At 40.3% G+C, this 20,022-nt stretch overlaps 1 protein-coding gene across 5 annotated transcripts in view; it reads right to left on the bottom strand.

Annotated features, from left to right (window-relative positions):
• Nucleotides 1-18,129, bottom strand: part of TFCP2 (transcription factor CP2) — a 52,443-nt gene extending 34,314 nt beyond the window's left edge. For 3 of the 5 annotated variants that reach the window (XM_055583663.1, XM_055583659.1, XM_055583655.1), the window contains exon 1: nt 17,233-18,129. In XM_055583663.1, the coding sequence (XP_055439638.1) occupies nt 17,233-17,354 (122 nt within the window). In that variant the 5' untranslated portion in view covers nt 17,355-18,129. The remainder of the gene's footprint in view (nt 1-17,232) is intronic. The other 2 variants (XM_055583661.1, XM_055583650.1) reach the window with 1 other exon arrangement.
• Between the last annotated feature and the right edge of the window lie 1,893 nt (nt 18,130-20,022).

The following is a 20,022-nucleotide window of genomic DNA, read 5'->3' on the forward strand; positions in this document are numbered from 1 at the left end:
TTATTCCTGATACAATGAAGGCAAAATTCTTTCTGCTGGGAAAGGCTAATCCTTACCCATGGAGTTAGAATCCATGTGTTCTTAATTCCTAAGAACTTTATTCCCTTGACTGTCCCCATGCATGTACCATCAATCTCCTTTTATTGGATTATAACCATTAGCATATATTCAGGTTTGACTAGCTCTTATTCATAAAAAAAATTTTCCCACATCTCCCTTCAACTACTACTATGCTTCTCTGTACCTTTCACAACTAAAATTATCTATATATATTGTGTCCATTTTCTCATCTCTGATTCTTTCCTCAAACCACGACAGTTAGGCTTTCACTCCTCATAAAAAGTGATTGTCGTGGTCACCAATGACTTTCATGTAGCCAAACTCAACTGTCACTTCTCTAGGCTCATTTTACTTCAACCTTCAGCAGCATTCAACAGAGCTCTAACTCCTACAGTGGCTACTCTCCTCTCTGGCCTCCTAAATCCTCTCCTAATTTTCTTCCTACTTCACCAGCAATGCCTCCTCAACTGCCTTGTAGCAACCCCTCTTCCTCCATAAAACTTCAGGATGTGATTTTGGCTCTTCTCTTTCTACACTCCCAGATGATCTCATTAACTCCCATATATTTAAATATCACAGTAATCTGATGACTCCCAAACACACCTAGGTCCAGACTTCTGTTTTGAACTCCAGATCCCATATTTAAATACCTATCTAATATTGCCTCTTTGATGTCTCTCTGGGATATCAAATGAATCAGGTCCAAATGTGAACTTTTGATCTTCCTCCAAACCTTCCCAGCCTACCACTCCACCCCCTATTCCTCCTTGTACCAGATGGCAAATGATTCATCAAAATGCTCAAACTAGAACATTTGAAGGCATCCTAGATTGATACTTTTCCTCTTATCTTCATGCCCATTAACAAGTCCTATGAATTTTTCTCTGTAAAACGTATCTTACGTTCATCTTCTCTTCAATAGAGTACAAGAATTAAGAAGATAGGCTCTGAAGTTAGACACTAGAATTTAAATCAAAGCAATAATAAGTTAGCATTTATTGAGCATTTACTGCTTGTCTAACATTGTCTTAATTATTTTACATGTATTAATTATTTTAATGTTCATAAGAACCTCATGAGGTAGGTACTATTATTATTATCATTATTTCTATTTTAAATCATAGCAACAGAGGTTAAGTAACTTGTCCAATCCTGAGAGACCCAGAATTCAAACTCCTAAATCTAGTTCCAGATCTCACTGTGGTAGACTGTCTCTTGGTAAAAAGAGACTAGAGATAAGGAGATCAGGAGGACTTCCCTGGAGGTCCAGTGGTTAAGACTCCGAGCTTCTCCTACAAGTGGCTTAGTTTTGCTCCCTGGTTGAGTAACTAAGATCCTGCATGCCACACAGCATGGCCAAAAAAAAAAAAAAAGGGAGATCAGTTCAAAGCTAAGGCAACTGTCTCGGTAAATAATAATGAAAGTCTAAATCAGTAATGAAATTAGAAACATTTCAAATTTATGAAATCTTCAAGTAAGACCTAAACAGAGAGTTACAGCATGTTCAAGGACTGAAAGACTGAATATTTTAAAGATGGCAATTTTTCCCAAACTGATCTACAGATTCAATCCCAGTCAATATCCCAACAGATTCAACTTGACAAACTGATTCTAAAATTTGTATCAATTAGCGAAACCAAGAATAGCCAAGATACTCCTTAAGGAGAAAAAACATAAAAGAGATTTACCCTCTCACATCAAATATTATTTCAAAGCTTTAGTAATTAAGATAGCATGGTGTTGATTCAGATGGACAAATTAACCTAACTAACGGAATACAGAACCCATTAACTGACTCCACATATACAAAAATCTACTTTATGACAACTGGTATCACTGCTCAGTGAAGAAAGGATGAACTTTTTAACAAACAATGTTGGAAAAACTGGATATCTACATGGGAAAAAATGAAATTGGATCAACACCCAATACAAAATTCAATTTTTAAAAAACCAATTCTGGGAGTTCCCTGGCAGTGCAGTGGTTAGGAGTTGGCATTTTCACTACTATGGACTGCATTCAATCCCTGGTTGGGGAACCTAGATCCTGCAAGCCACGTGGTGTGGCCAAAAAAAAAAAAAAATTATCTAAATGGATTAAAGGTTTAAGTGTAAAAAGCAAAAATGTAAAACGTTTAGAAGACAATAAAAAAGAATAACACTATGGCTCAGTGGCAGAGAATCTGCCTGCCAATTCAGAAGACATGGGTTTGATTCCTGGTCCGGGAAGATCCCACATGCCTTGGGACAATTAAGCTCATGTGCCTCAACTACTGAGCCTGTGCTTTCAAGCCATGGAACTGTAACTACTAAAGCCCGCATGCCCAAGAGCCTGTGCTCCACAATAAGAGAAGCCCAGCCAATGAGAAGCTGATGCACTGCAACCAGAGAGTAGCCACTGCTCTCCAAAACTAGAGAAAAGTTCACGTAGCAACGAAGACCCAGCACAGCCAGAAAAAAAAACAATAACTCCATGGCCTTAGACTAGGGAACAATTTCTTAGACATTAAAATCATACACCATAAAGAAAAGGATTGATAAACTATAATGCACCAAATTAAAAACTTTGGAACCAGTGACACATAAAATGACATTACAAGCCATACATTGGGAGAAGATACCAGCTATACAAATAAAGACAAAAGATAATGATCAAAATATATTTTAAATTACTATAAATTAAAGACTAGTGATGAAAGGAAAATCAGAACACCGATTTGTGTATCCAAAGTCCCAAGTGAGGATTTCCCTGGTGGTCCAGTGGTTAAGACTCCACCTGCCAACACAGGGGACACGGGTTTGATCCCTGGTCTGGGCAGATTCCACATGCTGCGGGGTAACTGCCCACATGCTGCAACTACTGAAGCCCGCTCTTCTGGAGTCCGTGCTCCACAGCAAAAGAAGCCACCACAGTGAGAAGTCGGCGCACGGCAACGCAGAGTAGCCACCGCTAGCTACAACTAGAGAAAGCCTGCATGCACCAACCAGAGCAGCCAAAATTAAAATTAAGTAAATAAAATTAGTTTTTAAAATAACTCTTAAAAAGTCCCAAAAGGGGACTTCCCTGGTGGTCAGTGGTTAAGACTTCGCGTTCCACTACAAAGGATGCAGGTTCATCTTTGGTCAGGGCACTAAGATCCCACATACCTCAACATCAAAAAACCAAAATATAAAACAGAAACAATATTGTAACAAATTCAATAAAGATTAAAAAAAAAAAGTCCAAAATGAATTTTTCTCCCAGATTCTAGCCAGATGATACACAGTAGGAGTCAACCTCTGGCTACAGTTGGAAACTACTGCCAACAAGGTAGATAAAGGCAGGAGATAAGAGGAGGTGGAAGAAAGAAAAGGAATATAACAAGTGGGATAAGTGAGGAATGGCAACATTATTGGGTTGTAGGTCAACTTCCATTAGAATTATAAGAGGGCAAGAAAACTAAGACAGCAAAGAAACATCTACAGACCTTTAGGAACAAAACCAACAAATGGGATAGGACAATTTTAAAAGATGTGGGAAGTTAGCCAGCAACAGATTATGCAGTAGAGACTTTTCCCCCCAAATTATGCAATACTTCAGACATATAAAAAGGTTAAAAAAAAGTACAACAAATACCTGTGTATACACCACTTAGCTTCAGAAATAGAGTATTTATAGTTAAAGCCCTCTGTTTATTCCTCAGTTATATCCCTCAGTCAACTCCCAGAGGCAAGAGTATCCCGAACTTGAAGATAAACATGCTTAGTCATTTCTTTGTATTTTTACAGTGAGGTCATTTTTTAAAAAGTAGTGGATAAATTTTGTGACAAATAGAGGGATTTCATCGAAATACACTGTCCATCATAGGAGACTCAGAATGAAGGGGAAAGGAAAGGAGCGGGATCAACTCTTAAGACAAAGAGATGAAGATTTAGAAGACAGCTGAAGGGGGAAAAAGTGAAAGCAGCACAACAAAAAAGAACAAAAATTAGTGTCAATGGAGAGAAACAGTGGCCTCAGATAATATCAATAACCTCAGATATGCAGATGACACCACCCTTATGGCAGAAAGTGAAGAATTAAAGAGCCTCTTGATGAAAATGAAACAGGAGAGTGAAAAAATTGGCTTAAAGCTAAACATTGAGAAAACTAAGATCATGGCATCCAGTCCCATCACTTCATGGCAAATAGATGGGGAAACAGCAGCTGACTTTATTTTTTGGGGCTCCAAAATCACTGCAGATGGTGACTGCAGCCATGAAATTTGAAGACGCTTGCTCCTTGGAAGGAAAGTTATGACCAACCTAGACAGCATATTAAAAAGCAGAGACATTACTTTGCCAACAAAGGTCCGTCTAGTCAAGGCTATGGTTTTTCCAGTGGTCGTGTATGGATGTGAGAGTTGGACTGTGAAGAAAGCTGAGCACCGAAGAATTGATGCTTTTGAACTGTGGTGTTGGAGAAGACTCTTGAGAGTCCCTTGGACTGCAAGGAGATCCAACCAGTTCATCCTAAAGGAAATCAGTCCTGGGTTTTCATTGGAAGGACTGATGTTGAAGCTGAAACTCCAATACTTTGGCCACCTGATGCAAAGAGCTGACTCATTTGAAAAGACCCTGATGCTGGGAAAGATTGAAGGCGGGAAGAGAAGGGGATGACAGAGGATGAAATGGTTGGATGGCATCACCGACTCAATGGACGTGAGTTTGAGTAAACTCCGGGAGTTGGTGATGGACAGGGAGGCCTGGCGTGCCGTAGTTCACGGGGTCGCAAAGAGTCAGACACAACTGAGCAACTGAACTTGCCTTTGAAACAAAAAAGAGTGAGAGTGAGTTCAGTACATTCACTCAACAGATCAGCAGCTATTTTTTAGACACTCTTCTAAGGTACTCCACTCCAGTGTTCCAGTGTTCTTGCCTTGAGAATCCTAGGGACCGGGGAGCCTGGTGGGCTGCCGTATATGGGGTTGCACAGAGTCGGACACGACTGAAGTGACTTAGCAGCTAAGGTACTAGGGATACAGCAGAAATCAGAACAAAGTCTCTGCCTTCAAGGAGCATTTATTCTAGTTGGGGAAAGAGGTAAGCAAATGAATAACTCATCAGGTATTGGGGAAAAGACAAAAACGACTAGTGAAAGCAGAGTGCTGGTGAGAGGAAGGAGGTGGCTGCTATGTTCTTTGAAGGTAGTAAGAGATGGCCTCTCTGATAAAGTGACATGTAGGCAGAAACCTAAAGGAAGTGAGGAATGTATAAGTCTTATCTCAGGAGGAGTTACAGCAGATACAAAAGGCCCTGAGGTGGGAGTGTGCATAGCATTTGAGGGACTGTAAGATGGCTAGATGTGGCTGAGGTCAGCAGCAAGGGGAAGAGTCGATATGGACAAGGTACAGAGGCACCACGTGTGGAACAATGCCAGAACTGAACGTTCTATTCAAAGTGAGATGCAGAATCACTGGAGAGTTTTTAGGAGAAAAGTAGCACAATCTGATCTACATTTCAAGGAAGCCAATCATATAATTTATCATTCACACAGGGACACTTGGGTGAGTGAAGGAGGGTGCTATCAATAGTTACGTCAGGACAAAAGGCTTGTTACAAGACTTGCATTTTAAAAGGCTGCTATGTGGAGCCAACTTGAAGGGGTTCCTCCAGCCAAATCTGGAACTGATCAAAATATATTGTGATAGTATTAATAAATGATTACAATCTATCAAGTAACGAGGCTACATTGATAAAAATAAGAAAAGGTTATTTTTTTTAAAAAGTGATCCAGATATATTTATATATTTCATATTCTTTTCTATTCTGGTTTATCGTAGGATACTGACTACAGTTCCCTGTGCTACATATACTATAGGACCTTGCTGCTTACCCATCATGTAGAACAGTTTGCATCTGCTAATCCCAAACTCCTAACACTCCCCTCCCCCTGCCTCTTCCCCCTTGGCAACCACAAGTTTGCTCTCTGTGAGTCTGCCTCTGTTTTGTAGCTACGGTCATCTGTGTCATATTTTGGATTCTACATATAAATGGTATCCTGTGGTATTTGTCTCTCTCTGACTTACATTGCTTAGTATGATAATCTCTAGGTCCATCCACGTTGCCACAAATGACATTATTTCATTTTTATGGCTGAGTAATATTCCATTGTGCACACACATACCATATCTTCTTTATCTGTTCACCTGTCAGACATTCTTAAGTTGTGTCCATGTCTTGGCTATTGTAAATAGTGCTTCTATGAACACAGGGGTACGTGTATGTGGAAAAGCTCTTTCATACAAAACCAATGAACATATTTAGAAGGAAAGGCACAGTTAGAAAATCATCTATTAGCAACCATCATAACGATAGCTGATTAAGGCAAGAATAAACATGGCAACCCACTCCAGTGTTCTTGCCTGGAGAAGCCCAGGGACGGGGGGTGCCTGGTGGGCTGCCGTCTATGGGGTCACACAGAGTCGGACACGACTGAAGTGACTTAGCAGCAAACACTAAAATTGATAGATAAAAGTTTGAAAAGTAATAGGATATTTACATAGTCTCAATGTATCTCCCCACAAGATATTTATCAATTACAAAAGACAATAAATATCCAAAAAAGAAAATTGGTATAGGTCACCTTCACGAGATGGCCAAAGTTGACACTGACAGGAATAGAATCAATCAAGCATGTCCTATGTAATATGATGGGGTTTCCCAGGTGGAGCTCAGTGGTAAAGAATCCGCCTGCCAATGCAGGAGATATGGATTTGATCCCTGGGAAGATCCCCTGGAGAAGGAAATGACAACCCACTCTAGTATTCTTGCCTGGGAAATTCCATGGACAGAGAAGCCTGGAAGGCTATAGCCCACGGGGTCATAAAAGAGTCAAACACAACTTAGCAACTAAAAAACAACAATGTAACATGATACACAGAGAACTCAGCATCACTACTTAGGTTCAGTTCAGTTCAGTTCAGTCGCTCAGTCACCCACTCTTTGCGACCCCAGGCCTCCCTGTCCATCACCAACTCCCAGAGTTCACCCAAACTCTTGTGCATCGAGTCGGTGACGCCATCCAGCCATCTCATCCTCTGTCGTCCCCTTCTCCTCCTGCCCCCAATCCCTCCCAGCATCAGGGTCTTTTACAATGAGTCAACTCTTCTTAGGTATTACTACCCAAAGTGCATAAACTGAGGGCTTCCCTGGCGGCTCAGTGGTAAACAATCTGCTTGCCAATGCAGGAGACTCAGGTTCGAACCCTGGATCGAGAAGATCCCCTGGCGGAGGAAATGGCAACTCACTCCAGTATTCTTGCCTGTAAAATCCTATGGACAGAGTAGCCTGGCGGGCTACAGTCCACGGGCTTACAGAAGAGTCAGACATGACTCAGCACCTAAACAACAAAGTGTATAAACTGAATTTAATCATAAGGAAACAACAAACCTAAATTGAGGAATATTCTACAAAATAATTGGCTTGTACTCATCAAATTGTCAGTGCCATGAAAATACAATGAAAGACTCTGGAGCCATTCTAGATTAAACAAGACAAGAAAGACAAGTCAACTGAATCAACATATAATCTTGGATATTGCTCTGTTATAAAGGACATTACTGAGACAATTGGCAAAATGTGAAAAAGTTTCATAGGTAGATAATAGCATTGTGTCAGAGTCAGGTTCCTGATTTTGATCATTGTACTGTGGTTATGTAAGAGAATTTCTTGTTTCAAAAGATGACACATTGAAGTATTTCGGTTGTTAAGGGGCATATCTGCAACTTAAACAGTTCAAGAAGAGGTGGCAAGAATACACAGAACTGTACAAAAAAGATCTTCATGTCCCAGATAATCACGATGGTCTGATCACTCACCTAGAGCCAGACATCCTGGAATGTGAAGTCAAGTGGGCCTTAGAAAGCATCACTACGAACAAAGCTAGTGGAGGTGATGGAATTCCAGTTGAGCTATTCCAAATCCCGAAAGATGATGCTGTGAAAGTGCTGCACTCAATATGCCAGCAAATTTGGAAAACTCAGCAGTGGCCACAGGACTGGAAAAGGTCAGTTTTCATTCCAATCCCAAAGAAAGGCAATGCCAAAGAATGCTCAAACCACTGCACAATTGCACTCATCTCACATGCTAGTAAAGTAATGCTCAAAATTCTCCAAGTCAGGCTTCAGCAATACGTGAACCGTGAACTTCCTGATGTTCAGGCTGGTTTTAGAAAAGGCAGAGGAACCAGAGATCAAATTGCCAACATCCACTGGATCATGGAAAAAGCAAGAGAGTTCCAGAAAAACATCTATTTCTGCTTTATTGACTATGTCAAAGCCTTTGACTGTGTGGATCACAATAAACTGTGGAAAATTCTGAAAGAGATGGGAATACCAGACCACCTGACCTGCCTCTTGAGAAATCTGTATGCAGGTCAGGAAGCAACAGTTAGAACTGGACATGGAACAACAGACTGGTTCCAAATAGGAAAAGGAGTACGTCAAGGCTGTATATTGTTACCCTGCTTATTTAACTTCTATGCAGAGTACATTATGAGAAATGCTGAACTGGAAGAAACACAAGCTGGAATCAAGATTGCCAGGAGAAATATCAATAACTTCAGATATGCAGATGACACCACCCTTATGGCAGAAAGTGAAGAGGAACTCAAAAGCCTCTTGATGAAAGTGAAAGTGGAGAGTGAAAAAGCTGGCTTAAAGCTCAACATTCAGAAAATGAAGATCATGGCATCCAGTCCCATCACTTCATGGGAAATAGATGGGGAAACAGTGGAAACAGTGTCAGACTTTATTTTTGGGGGCTCCAAAATCACTGCAGATGGTGATTGCAGACATGAAATCCTTGGAAGGAAAGTTATGACCAACCTAGATAGCATATTCAAAAGCAGAGACATTACTTTGCCAACAAAGGTCCATCTAGTCAAGGCTATGGTTTTTCCTGTGGTCATGTATGGATGTGAGAGCTGGACTGTGAAGAAAGCTGAAGAATTGATGCTTTTGAACTGTGGTGTTGGAGAAGACTCTTGAGAGTCCCTTGGACTGCAAGGAGATCCAACCAGTCCATTCTGAAGGAGATCAGCCCTGGGATTTCTTTGGAAGGAATGATGCGGAAGCTGAAACTCCAGTACTTTGGCCACCTCATGCAAAGAGTTGACTCATTGGAAAAGACTGATGCTGGGAGGGATTGGGGGCAGGAGGAGAAGGGGACGACAGAGGGTGAGATGGCTGGATGGCATCACTGACTCCACAGACCTGAGTCTGAGTGAACTCCAGGAGTTGGTGATGGACAGGGAGGCCTGGCGTGCTGCGATTCATGGGGTCTCAAAGAGTCGGACACGACTGAGCAACTGAACTGAACTGAACTGAAACAGTTCAGAAAAAAATAACTGCAGGTGTGTGAAGAGAGATGGGGAAAAACAAAAGCAAATTTAGTAAATATTAACATTTAAGAAATCTGGGTGAAGGCTATGTACAAATTCTTGGCCTGTTTTTGCAAATCTTTCACAAGTCTGAAATTATTTTTTATTTAAATGAACAAAATACCCACACACTTACAAAGGTTTCAGTGTAGAGAACAGATTAGGTGGGGGGATGGTGGTGAGTGCAGAGTTAGAAACAGAGTTGAACCAATTAAAAGGCTATTGTAGATTAAGGACAGGGGTCATGGAAGATAGCAGAGTAGGAAGCTCTAGGAATTGGTCTTTCACCAAAAGAACTGAGCTGGCAAGAAATGCCTGAAGCAATTATTTTGAAACTCTGGAATCTAGTCAACACTTTCAGCATCCAAGGGAGCGCTTGATGAAGAAAGAGGCTGGTAAGTTTTAGTTAATTTCAGCACTTGGCATGGCACCTATCATTTTTCAGCTCCCAGTCCCATGGCAGGAAGCAGTGGGAACAATAAATAGCCCAAGATCCTACTGTAGCTTGCTGGTGCTAGGATGTGCGATATGGATCTTGTCTCCAAAAATCAAGGTTATGTGTCTTTTTTTTCCCTTTTTGCCACCCTGCTCAGCTTGCAAGATCTTATTTCACCAGTCAGGGATTGAACCTGGGCCATGGCAGAGAAACCTCAGAATCCTAACTACTAGGCCACGAGGGAACTCCCAGAGTTTTGTGTCTTGATCACTGTTTTTGATTGCTGAGGAGCTGGCAAAGAGGCTCACCACTGTCTCAGCCCCCACGGCTGAAGTAGCTTCCCTAGCAAAATGAGACTAAGAGATTTAAAGAAAGAACACTCTTTTCCCCCCCTTTTCTCTTCTTATTGGATCCAGGCATTTAAGGAAATCTTTGTCAAGTCACTGACAGGATGGACATAATGACATAACAGAAGAGACTTCACTGACTATATAGAGCAATGACTATACTCTCTACAAAAAAAGTTTAGAAAAGTCACTAAACAAATAGACAATTTCAGCTTTCATTCAGTAACAACAGTAATCTCTAGGGAGGGAGCAGAATCTGATTTCCAGAGTTACCATATTATAATACTCAAAATGTCCAGTTCTCAACAAAAAATTACAAAGCATATAGGCACATGAAAAAAATGCTCAACATTGCTAGTTATGAGAAATACGAAAATCAAAACTACAACAAGGCATCACCACACACCAGTCAGAATGGCTGTCATCAAAAAGTCTATAAACAATAAATGCTGGAGAGGGTACGGAGAAAAAGGAACCCTCCTACACTGTTGGTGGGAATATAAATTGGTGCAGCCCCTATGGAAAAGATAATGGAGATTTCTCAAAAAACTAAAAATAGAACTATCATAAGACCCAGAAATCCCACTCCTGGACATATATCCAGAAAAGAAAAAACCTTTAATTCAAAAAAGCACATGTACCTCAATTTTCATAGCAGCACTGTTTACAAAAGCCAAGACATGGTAAGAACTCAGGTACCAATCAACAGATGATTGATTGGTTTGAGAGGATGTGATATATATATATCACATACATATATATATATATCAAAAAATATATATAAAATAATGGAATATTATATATATACATATATATTATAATGGAATATTACCCAGCCATAAAAAAGAATGAAATACTGCCATTTGCAGCAACACGGATGAACCTGTAGAATATTATACTAAGTGAAATAAGTCAAAGACAAATATTATATGATATCACTTATATGTGGAATCTAAAAAATAATACAAATATATCTATATACAAAATAGACTCACTAAGAAAACAAACTTTAGGTAGCAAAGGGGAAAGGGAGGAAGGAGGGGTAAATCAGGAGTATGCAATTAACAGATACAAACTATACATAAAATAGATAAGCAACAAAGATTTACTGTATTACACAGGGAACTATATTTAATACATATAATAACCTATAATAGAAAATAATCTGAAATATATATATATAACTGAATCATTTTGATTCACACCAGAAACAAACACAATATTATAAATCAACTGCACTTCCACTGTTTTAAATTACAAAGCATACAAAGACACAGTTGCAGTGAGTAGGGGCTACTCTTTCTAGAGACGAATAGCCTCCTCACTGCAGTGGCTCCTCTTGCTGTGCAGCACAGACTCTAGGCGTGCAGGCTTCAGTATTGATATGATCGTTGCAGCTTGTGAGCTCTAGAACACGGGCTCAGTAGATGTGGCGCATGGGCTTAGTTGCTCCATGGCTTGTGAAACCTTTCCAGACCAGGGATCGGACCCATGAATCCTGCACTGGCAGGCGATTTTTATCCACTGTACCAACAGGAAAGTCCCTAACACCATTCTAACTCAAACTCTTCCCAAAAAGGGGGAGGAACACTTCCTAACAGTCTATGATACCAAAAGCCAGAAAAGGAAACAACAACAGTACAGACCAATATCCCTTATGAATAAAGACACAAAAATCCCCAACAAAATACTACCAAACTGAATCCAATAGTACATTAAAATGATTCTAAACTATGACTAAGTGAGGTTTATCTTAGAAGTTTAAGGATAGTTCAGGTAAGGAAATCACAATGTAATACCCCATATGATCATTTTGATAGAAAAGGCACAGGACAAAATTCAACATCCTTTCATGAAACATTGAAAATGACCTTGAAGTCACTATACTAAGTGAAAAAATAGCAGTCCCAATAACCTCCAGTGCTTCCCAGGTGGCACTAGTGGTAAAGAATCTGCCTGCCATTTGTAGGAGATGCAAGGGATGCGGGTTCGATTCCCTGAGTCAGGGAGATCCCCCAGAGTAGGGAATGCTCCAGTATTCTTGCCTGGAAAATTCCATGGACAGAGGAGTCTGGTGGGCTACAGTCCATAGGGCCACAGAGAGTCAGACACTGCTGAGCAACTGAGCACATAATAACCTCTAAAAGAATAAAATATGTAGGAATAAATTTAACCAAGGATGTGAAAGACTTGTACACTAAAAACCACAAAACACTGCTTAAAGAAATTAAAGATGACCTAAATAAATGGAAAGACACCCCATGTTCATCAACTGATAAACCTGGTATTATTAAGATGGAAATACTCCCAAAGCTATCTACAGATTTAATGAAATCCCTATCAAAATTCCAATGGCCTGTTTTGCAGAAACAGAAAGGCTTACCTTCAAATTTGTATGGCACTACAAGGCGCCCTGAAGAACAAAAACACAATAATGGAAAAGAAAAACAAAATAAGAGGAATCACACTTCCCAATTTCAGAGCTTTTTTACAAAGCTACAGTAATCAAAATAGTGTGGTACTGGCAAAAAGACATATCAACCAATGGAACAGAATCGAGTCCACAAATAAATCCTTACAAGTATGGCCACTTGATTTTCAATGGGACTACAAAGAACATTCCATGGAAATGAACAAATAGCTGGGACAACTGGCTATCCAAATACAAACAAATTAAGCTGGACCCCTATCTCACTTTAAATTAAAAGATTAACTCAAAATAGATCAACGACCTAAACATAAGAGCATAAACTATAAACTCTTAGAAGAAACCACAGGGTAAATGGCCATAACTTGAATTTAGCAACAGATTCTTAAGAGCTGACATCAAAAGCATAAAGCAACAAAGTGAATAAATTGGACTTCATAAAAAGTAAACACAGCTGGGGACGTTCCTGGTGGTCCAATGACTAAGAATTTGGATTTCCAATGCAGGGTTCCGGGTTCAATCCCTGGTCAGGGAACTAGATCCCACTTCCTACAACTAAGAGTTTGCATACTGCAGGTAAGACCAAGCACAGTCAAATAAAATAATAAATAAAAATAAATGTTTTTTAAAAATTAAACACTTTTGTGAATCAAAGAACACTGTCAAGAATGTGAAAGACAGCATGCAGAATTAGAGAAAGCACCTACAAACCACACACCTGATAATAATCTTGTTGTAGCTGCTGTTTAGTCCATAAGTCATGCCCGACTCTCCTGTGACCCCTTCGAGTGTAACCTGCAAGGTTCTTCTGCCCACAGGATTTTACAGACAAGAATACTGGACTGGGTTGCCATTTCCTTCTCCCAGGCATCTTGTCCACCCAGGGATCAAATCCACATCTCCTGCAACAGGAGGCGGATTCTTTACCACTGAGCCACCTGGGAAGCCTAATGATCTAGTAATCAGAATACACAAAGAACTCTTCAACCCAACAATGTGAAAACAACCCAATTTAAAATTGGGCAAAGGACTCAAATGGGCTTCCCTTGTGACTCAGTTGGTAAAGAATCTGCCTGCAATGCAGGAGACCTGGGTTTGATCCCTGAGTTGAGAAGATTCCCTGCAGAAGGGAAAGGCTACCCACTCCAGTATTCTGGCCTGGAGAATTCCATAGACTGTATAGCACATGGGGTTGCAAAGAGTCGGACACGACTAAGCAACTTTCACTTTCACAAAGGACCCTCCCTTTTCCAAAGAAGACACATGAATGGCCAACAAGCACATGAAAAGATGTTCAACATCATGGTCATCAAGGGAACACAAAACAAATAATATCAGATCCTAGTTCACACTCACTGGGATGACTTTAAAACACAGAAAACAAGTATTGATGAGGATGCAGAGAAATATGACCCCTTCTAACATTGCAGGTGAGAATGCAAAATAGTTCAGCTGTTGTGTAAAACAGCTTGGCAGATCTTGAAAAAGTTAAGTATACACTACACACCTTTTAGGATGGCCAAAATCCAGAACAATGACACCACCAAATTCTGACAAGGTGTGGAGTAATACCAGAACTCTCTCATGGCTGGTAGGAATCGAAATGGTACAGCCACTTTGGAGGATGGTTTGGCAGTTTTTTATGAAACTAAACATACTCATACCATATGATCCAGTAATGGCATTCCTTGGTATCTGCTCAAAGATGAAAACCATCTGCACACAAAAATCTGCACACAGATGTTTATAACAGCTTTATTTATAATGCCTAAGCTTGGAAGCAACCAAGATGCCCTTCAGTAGTTGAATGGATAAGGAAACTGACACAAAGATATGTTATTCAGTGCAACCCCCTGGACACCAGGCTACCCTGTCCTTAACTATCTAGTCAACCACTAATCTACTTTCTGTCCCTATAGATTTGCCAATTCTGGACATTCCCAAGAAAGAGAATCATATGTAGTCTTTTGTGATTGGCTTCTTTTATTCAGCATGTTTTCAGGGAACTTCCTTTATTTTAATTATAAAGTGTGTGCCATGTATTAAGATGTAAGGAAAAAATATGGAGACTATTAAAGGACCACTTATGAAAATAATACAGTTAATGAATGCAATGGCAGATGAAGAATCAAAACATCCAACTAAGGTAAATCATTTATAAAGTATAAACCAACAGATGTATAAATGAAATCATTTTAAGATGCAGTAGAAATAAGCAAGTCAGAGTAAAACAAATATGTTAGGAAAATATTTTATAAAACAAACTGCTGTTGGGGCTTCCCTGGTGGTCCAGTGGTTGGCAGTCCACCTGGCAGTGCAGGGGACACAGATTCGATTCCTGGTCCGGGAGAATCCCACATGCCGTGGGGTAGCAGGGACCGTGGGCCACAACTGCTCGGGCCTGCCCTCTAAACTACTGAGGCCTGCAACGCCCTAGGGCCCAAGTTCTGCATCAAGAGAAGCCACGGTAAACAGATGCCAGCACACTGCTACTAGAGAGTAGGTCCCGCTCACCCCAACTATAATACAAAAAGCCCTCACACAGCAACAAAGACCCAGAGCAGTCAAAATAAATAAACACATAAAAATTCTTTTAAAAATTGCTGTCAGTGCGAACATTTCCCTAACAAAGATTTAGGAAAAGTAATCTCAGGTTTACTTAAAAGAAGAAAAAGGGAGAGCAAAGAATCATTGTCTTTGAGAATAAAACCTCCTCCAGTGTTTCTCAAAATGTGGTCCATGGACTATGTGAATCAAAATCACCAGAGAACTTGCTTTTAAAAAATCAGATTTTTAGTCTGTGCCCCATACAATCACCAAAGATGGGATGCTGGAAACTATTTTTTATAAGTTTCCAGATGACTCTAATACTACAGTTTGAGAACTAATATCTAACACAAATTAATGCACATGATTAAATGTGTGTAAGAGACAAGAGAATCATGACAATAGCAAAGTGCATGAAAAAGAGGAAGGTGAAAGAGAACAAAGAAAAAAATACTTGAAAAACATTTTTTACACATTGTGCTATTGAGAAAAAATAAAGTGATGTTTGAAAACTATTGTGGATTTAATGTTGGAAAAAATTCCAAACATGTAAATATACAAGGCATTCTACTAATACATGTGAGGAGCACTCAGGGTATGAATAGGAAAGCATTCATAAATGTAAGGTAAGGTCACATGGTAGAGAGAGCACATAGTTGATACCCAAATGTTTGCTAATGATGTTAAACTATTTTTATACCAAGTACAGCTATATTCAATTATCTCCATCCTTAACTGTGATAACCTAGACAAAACTTAACTTTTTGTGGTAGTAATCTTTATACAAACACCACCATAAATTGTCAAATATTATGTCAGTACTGACGCACAAGCTTAGGGTCAGGACATTTAACTTTCAGACCAGGTTAATCTCTCTTTTTATGGTAAGACTTACTTTAACAAGAACAGACAAAATTAAATTTCTCAAGGCTAAGAGCACTACATGATAGAACTCAAATTTCCCTGTAAAAAACTAAAATATGTATTCAAGGATGGCCTTTATTATTCTAACTGTAAGCAAAGATTTCTGAAAATGAAGTATTAAGTTCTAACTCATAATTTTACTTCAATGAGTAAAGTTCACTTTGACTTAGCAGGGTTAAAGAAAGGAAGTTCACTTTTATAACTTTCAAAGATGCTCACTAACAGAATACAAAATTTGCCCACTTTTCACCATAAAAGGCATCCTCCCATTATAAACTCATAAACCTAATTAAAAGTGCTAAATTCTAAAGTTTCTTTGACTCACTTATTTAGATTAAGCTTATTATCCATTTGGAAACCCAGTTATATTCCATCAAACATTAAGATGCAGATGTTTCAACATTTCCAGACATGGCTCTTGCACATCTTTTAAATGAAACAAACTGTATTGGGGGAACGAAGTTGCTAAGGCATGCAAATAAATTACATGGCAGGTTATGTTGCTTTCACAGGAGATTTTTATTTATTATAAACATTTAACTTGATACACGAAGGTCTAGAAGCATCTAAAACTTCTTGTTGACACTTTTTCATTTCACAGCTTATGTTTCAAAAGTCAGAAACCCCAGAATTGAGTAAAGCCTGAAAGCTGGTTAAAATACAGACGTGTGGACTTAGGATCTCACATTTCTTCCCCAAAAGCAGTCAACCAATATTTATCATTTAAGTCCCAACTCCCTAAACACCTCACATGTTCAATGTGGCCTCTTAATCACACAAGTCCAGTGCAACCTACCCACACGTACGTACACACACACACACACACACCCCAACAGTCTCCAAATCACCCACACTGGCACAACAGCCTCTCAATATTCACTTGGTTGCTAATCAAGAGCCATTCTTCTTGACACTGTCCATAATCTCTTTTTCCATTTCTACCACAATGCTCACCACTCAAAAAAGAAACAAGTTCCTTTTCTCTAACCGCGGAGAGCTTCTCTAACTCAACACACCTCTTTCCTCCCCCGTTATTCTCTATCCTGCCTTTGTTACTCAGAAGGTGCAGGGTCTGGGAAAATCTCACTCACCTCATGCTATAGGCACCAGCACCCAGTTCCTGGCCGATCCCGGATAGACTAGCATCAAAGTCCTGCACCAGCCCGGATTCAATCACCTCATCGGCCAGAGGCAGCTTCAGAGCCCAGGCCATTCTGGCTCCTTCCTTGCCCCAGGAGACAGTTTCTTGTACAAAGCCGAGTAGCGTGATTCTACCCAACCGGGGCAAGACTGCAAGACTGTAGAAAACTCCAAACCAAGATCTCCCACGCAGCACCCACCAAGCCACCCCCAAGCCCCACCCACACTGCCCACACAACTAATCTCCCGTACCCTTGGCTCCTGGCTCTCAGCTGCCCCGACTTCCAAAATCCCTCCCCCGCACCCAGGTCTCTAGAGCACGAGGGCCCTTTGGCTTAACTCTTCCAGACTGTCCAGAGGTAACCCTGGACTCCTTGCCCTCTTTTTGAGATCTCCCCTTGAGCTCGCGGTGGTCACTCGCTGTTTTCCAAACAAATCAGCAGCAGCGACCCGCTGCCTAGCCGGCACTCCCACGCCGCTTTAGCACCTTTCCCCCGCCCCTTTCCGCTGAAAATCCCCTCCCTCCCGGGAACCACTCTCCTTTTCCTCTCCAGGCCTCGCTTCCGGTCAGTCCCAAGATCACTTCCGGTCACTTCTTCTCAATTCCACGGCTCTTAGAACCAAATCCAGGTTTCCACTGAGCCGACTCCCCGCCCTCCGCAGCCCCCAACGGCCTCAAAACATGGACGGAGACAGCCCAGCACCGGTTTGAAACCCAGACTAGCCAGGCTCCTCCACCGCCCGCCGTCCCAGCGCCAACCAATCATGGCGTCCTCTTCCTTCGTCGGAGCGGCTAGTGTGACGTCACCCTAACATTGGCCAATTAAGAATCGACTCCGGTGAGCTTGGCAATGATGATAGGCTAGCGACGCCACGACTCTCCGCCTCCTGAGATGGACTGGGCGATCTGGGAGAGGACTGGAGTGCGTCAGGTGGCCGGGTTTAAACGTCTTTCCTAGTTGTTCCCAGGCTTCTGGCGTCCGCTCAGTAGCTAATCAAAACCCTAAGACGTGGGTGGAGCTCTAACTCTAGTCTTGCTGAACCTACACCCATCCCTGGCTGACTCGTGGTTGTTAACTTAACAAGTGCTTGTATGCTTATAAATACTCTCTCCTTAAACTCACCTCTCCTGGGGTCAAGAACCTACTTAAGTTCCACTTACCTGGATAGTCTTTTTATCTTCCGAATTCTCTAATGCTTTTCAACAGGAAAGCATGAGATAGGTAAGAGTGTTGTGGTTTTTAAAAGGTGGTGATCTGAAAATGAGGGTTTGTGCTGGCATCTTCATTTACTGGCTTGGTGACCAGAATAGTCAGTCGTTTAATCTTACCGAGATATAGCTTTTTTATATTTGAAAAATGGGGATAAAACCATACGTGCTCCACCTTCTTCCACGTACTCCATCTTCCTCCTCTGAGGTTTAAATAATGCCCATTCTTTATTGAGCATCAACTATATACAAGGAACTTTTTTACATTATCAATAATCCTGAAAACAGTTGTAACTAGATTTGCAATTCTAAATATAAGTATTAATGACCTTCATTTTTCCAATAAGGAGAGGAGGCTGAAGCCTTAATTTCGCCAGAACTAAATTGAGGTGCCAATCTCAGAGTGGATTATAGAATTATGTGATAATTTTATTATAAAGTTATAAGGACAATTTCACTCAAGACATTGCCTGTATGGAAGTATTGGTTCATTACTGTATTCAGTTATTTAATTTGTACAATGTCTTAAGATAGATACAAGTAGATAGATGCCTTTATCACTAGACTATGACCTCCTAAAGAAAAGAGAATACATATTTTTCAGGTTTCTGTTCTAAATATCTCCTAATATAGTTCCTACATTCATAGATTTTTTTTAAATGCTTATTGAATTTAAAAAAGGAAAAATAGAAAGAAAAGAGGTTGACATGAAGTTAACAGCATGCTCCCAGTTTCACCTAGAGTCTTCTATCTTTGAGGGCTCTGTCTTATCCATCTTCTTTCTTTAGTAAGCCTGGCATCCAAGTCTTGGTTCATTCTCAAGACATTTAATATCTCTTCAAGACATTTTTTTTCTTCCCTTGAGCCAGTTGTATGTGTTTGTGTGTAAAGGAAGGGGTCTTGAACTCAGAGACCAAAAGAGAGGTGTCATAGTCAAAATCCTTTATAAACAGGTCTTTATAATTTTTTTGGCCGTGTGGTGTGTGGGATCTTAGTTTCCCCACTAGGGATGGAACCTGTGTTCTCTGCAGACTACAACCTCTTTAGAAATTGTCCTGAAAATTATTCTGTGCTTCAGCAACTCCACTCTTCATATATACACTAGAGAACTCTTCCACACACATACCAGGAATCTTGTATGAGAATGTTCATGGCAGCACTATTTACAGCAGCAAAACAGAACAAATGTGTGCCAACAAGAGAAAGGATGAGTTGGAGTGTAATAGATTATTATACAGCAGTGAACATGAATACAGCTATATGCAAATACAGGAATAAATTAGTCTTAGAATGGTGGGGGAAATGCAGAAATGCTCATACAGTATAACATCACTTTATAAAGCTCAAAACCCAGCAAAATTAAATAATATATCATTTAGGGGATTATATATACATACATGTTCATTTTAAAAGGAATGAAATGATAAACACAACTCTATTATTGAACTCAGAGACCAAAAGAGAGGTGTCATAGTCAAAATCCTTTATAAACGGGGCTTTATAATTTTTTTGGCTGTGTGGTGTGTGGGAT

This window comes from Bubalus kerabau, chromosome 1, assembly GCF_029407905.1.
Source record: "Bubalus kerabau isolate K-KA32 ecotype Philippines breed swamp buffalo chromosome 1, PCC_UOA_SB_1v2, whole genome shotgun sequence".
Taxonomy (NCBI): domain Eukaryota; kingdom Metazoa; phylum Chordata; class Mammalia; order Artiodactyla; family Bovidae; genus Bubalus; species Bubalus kerabau.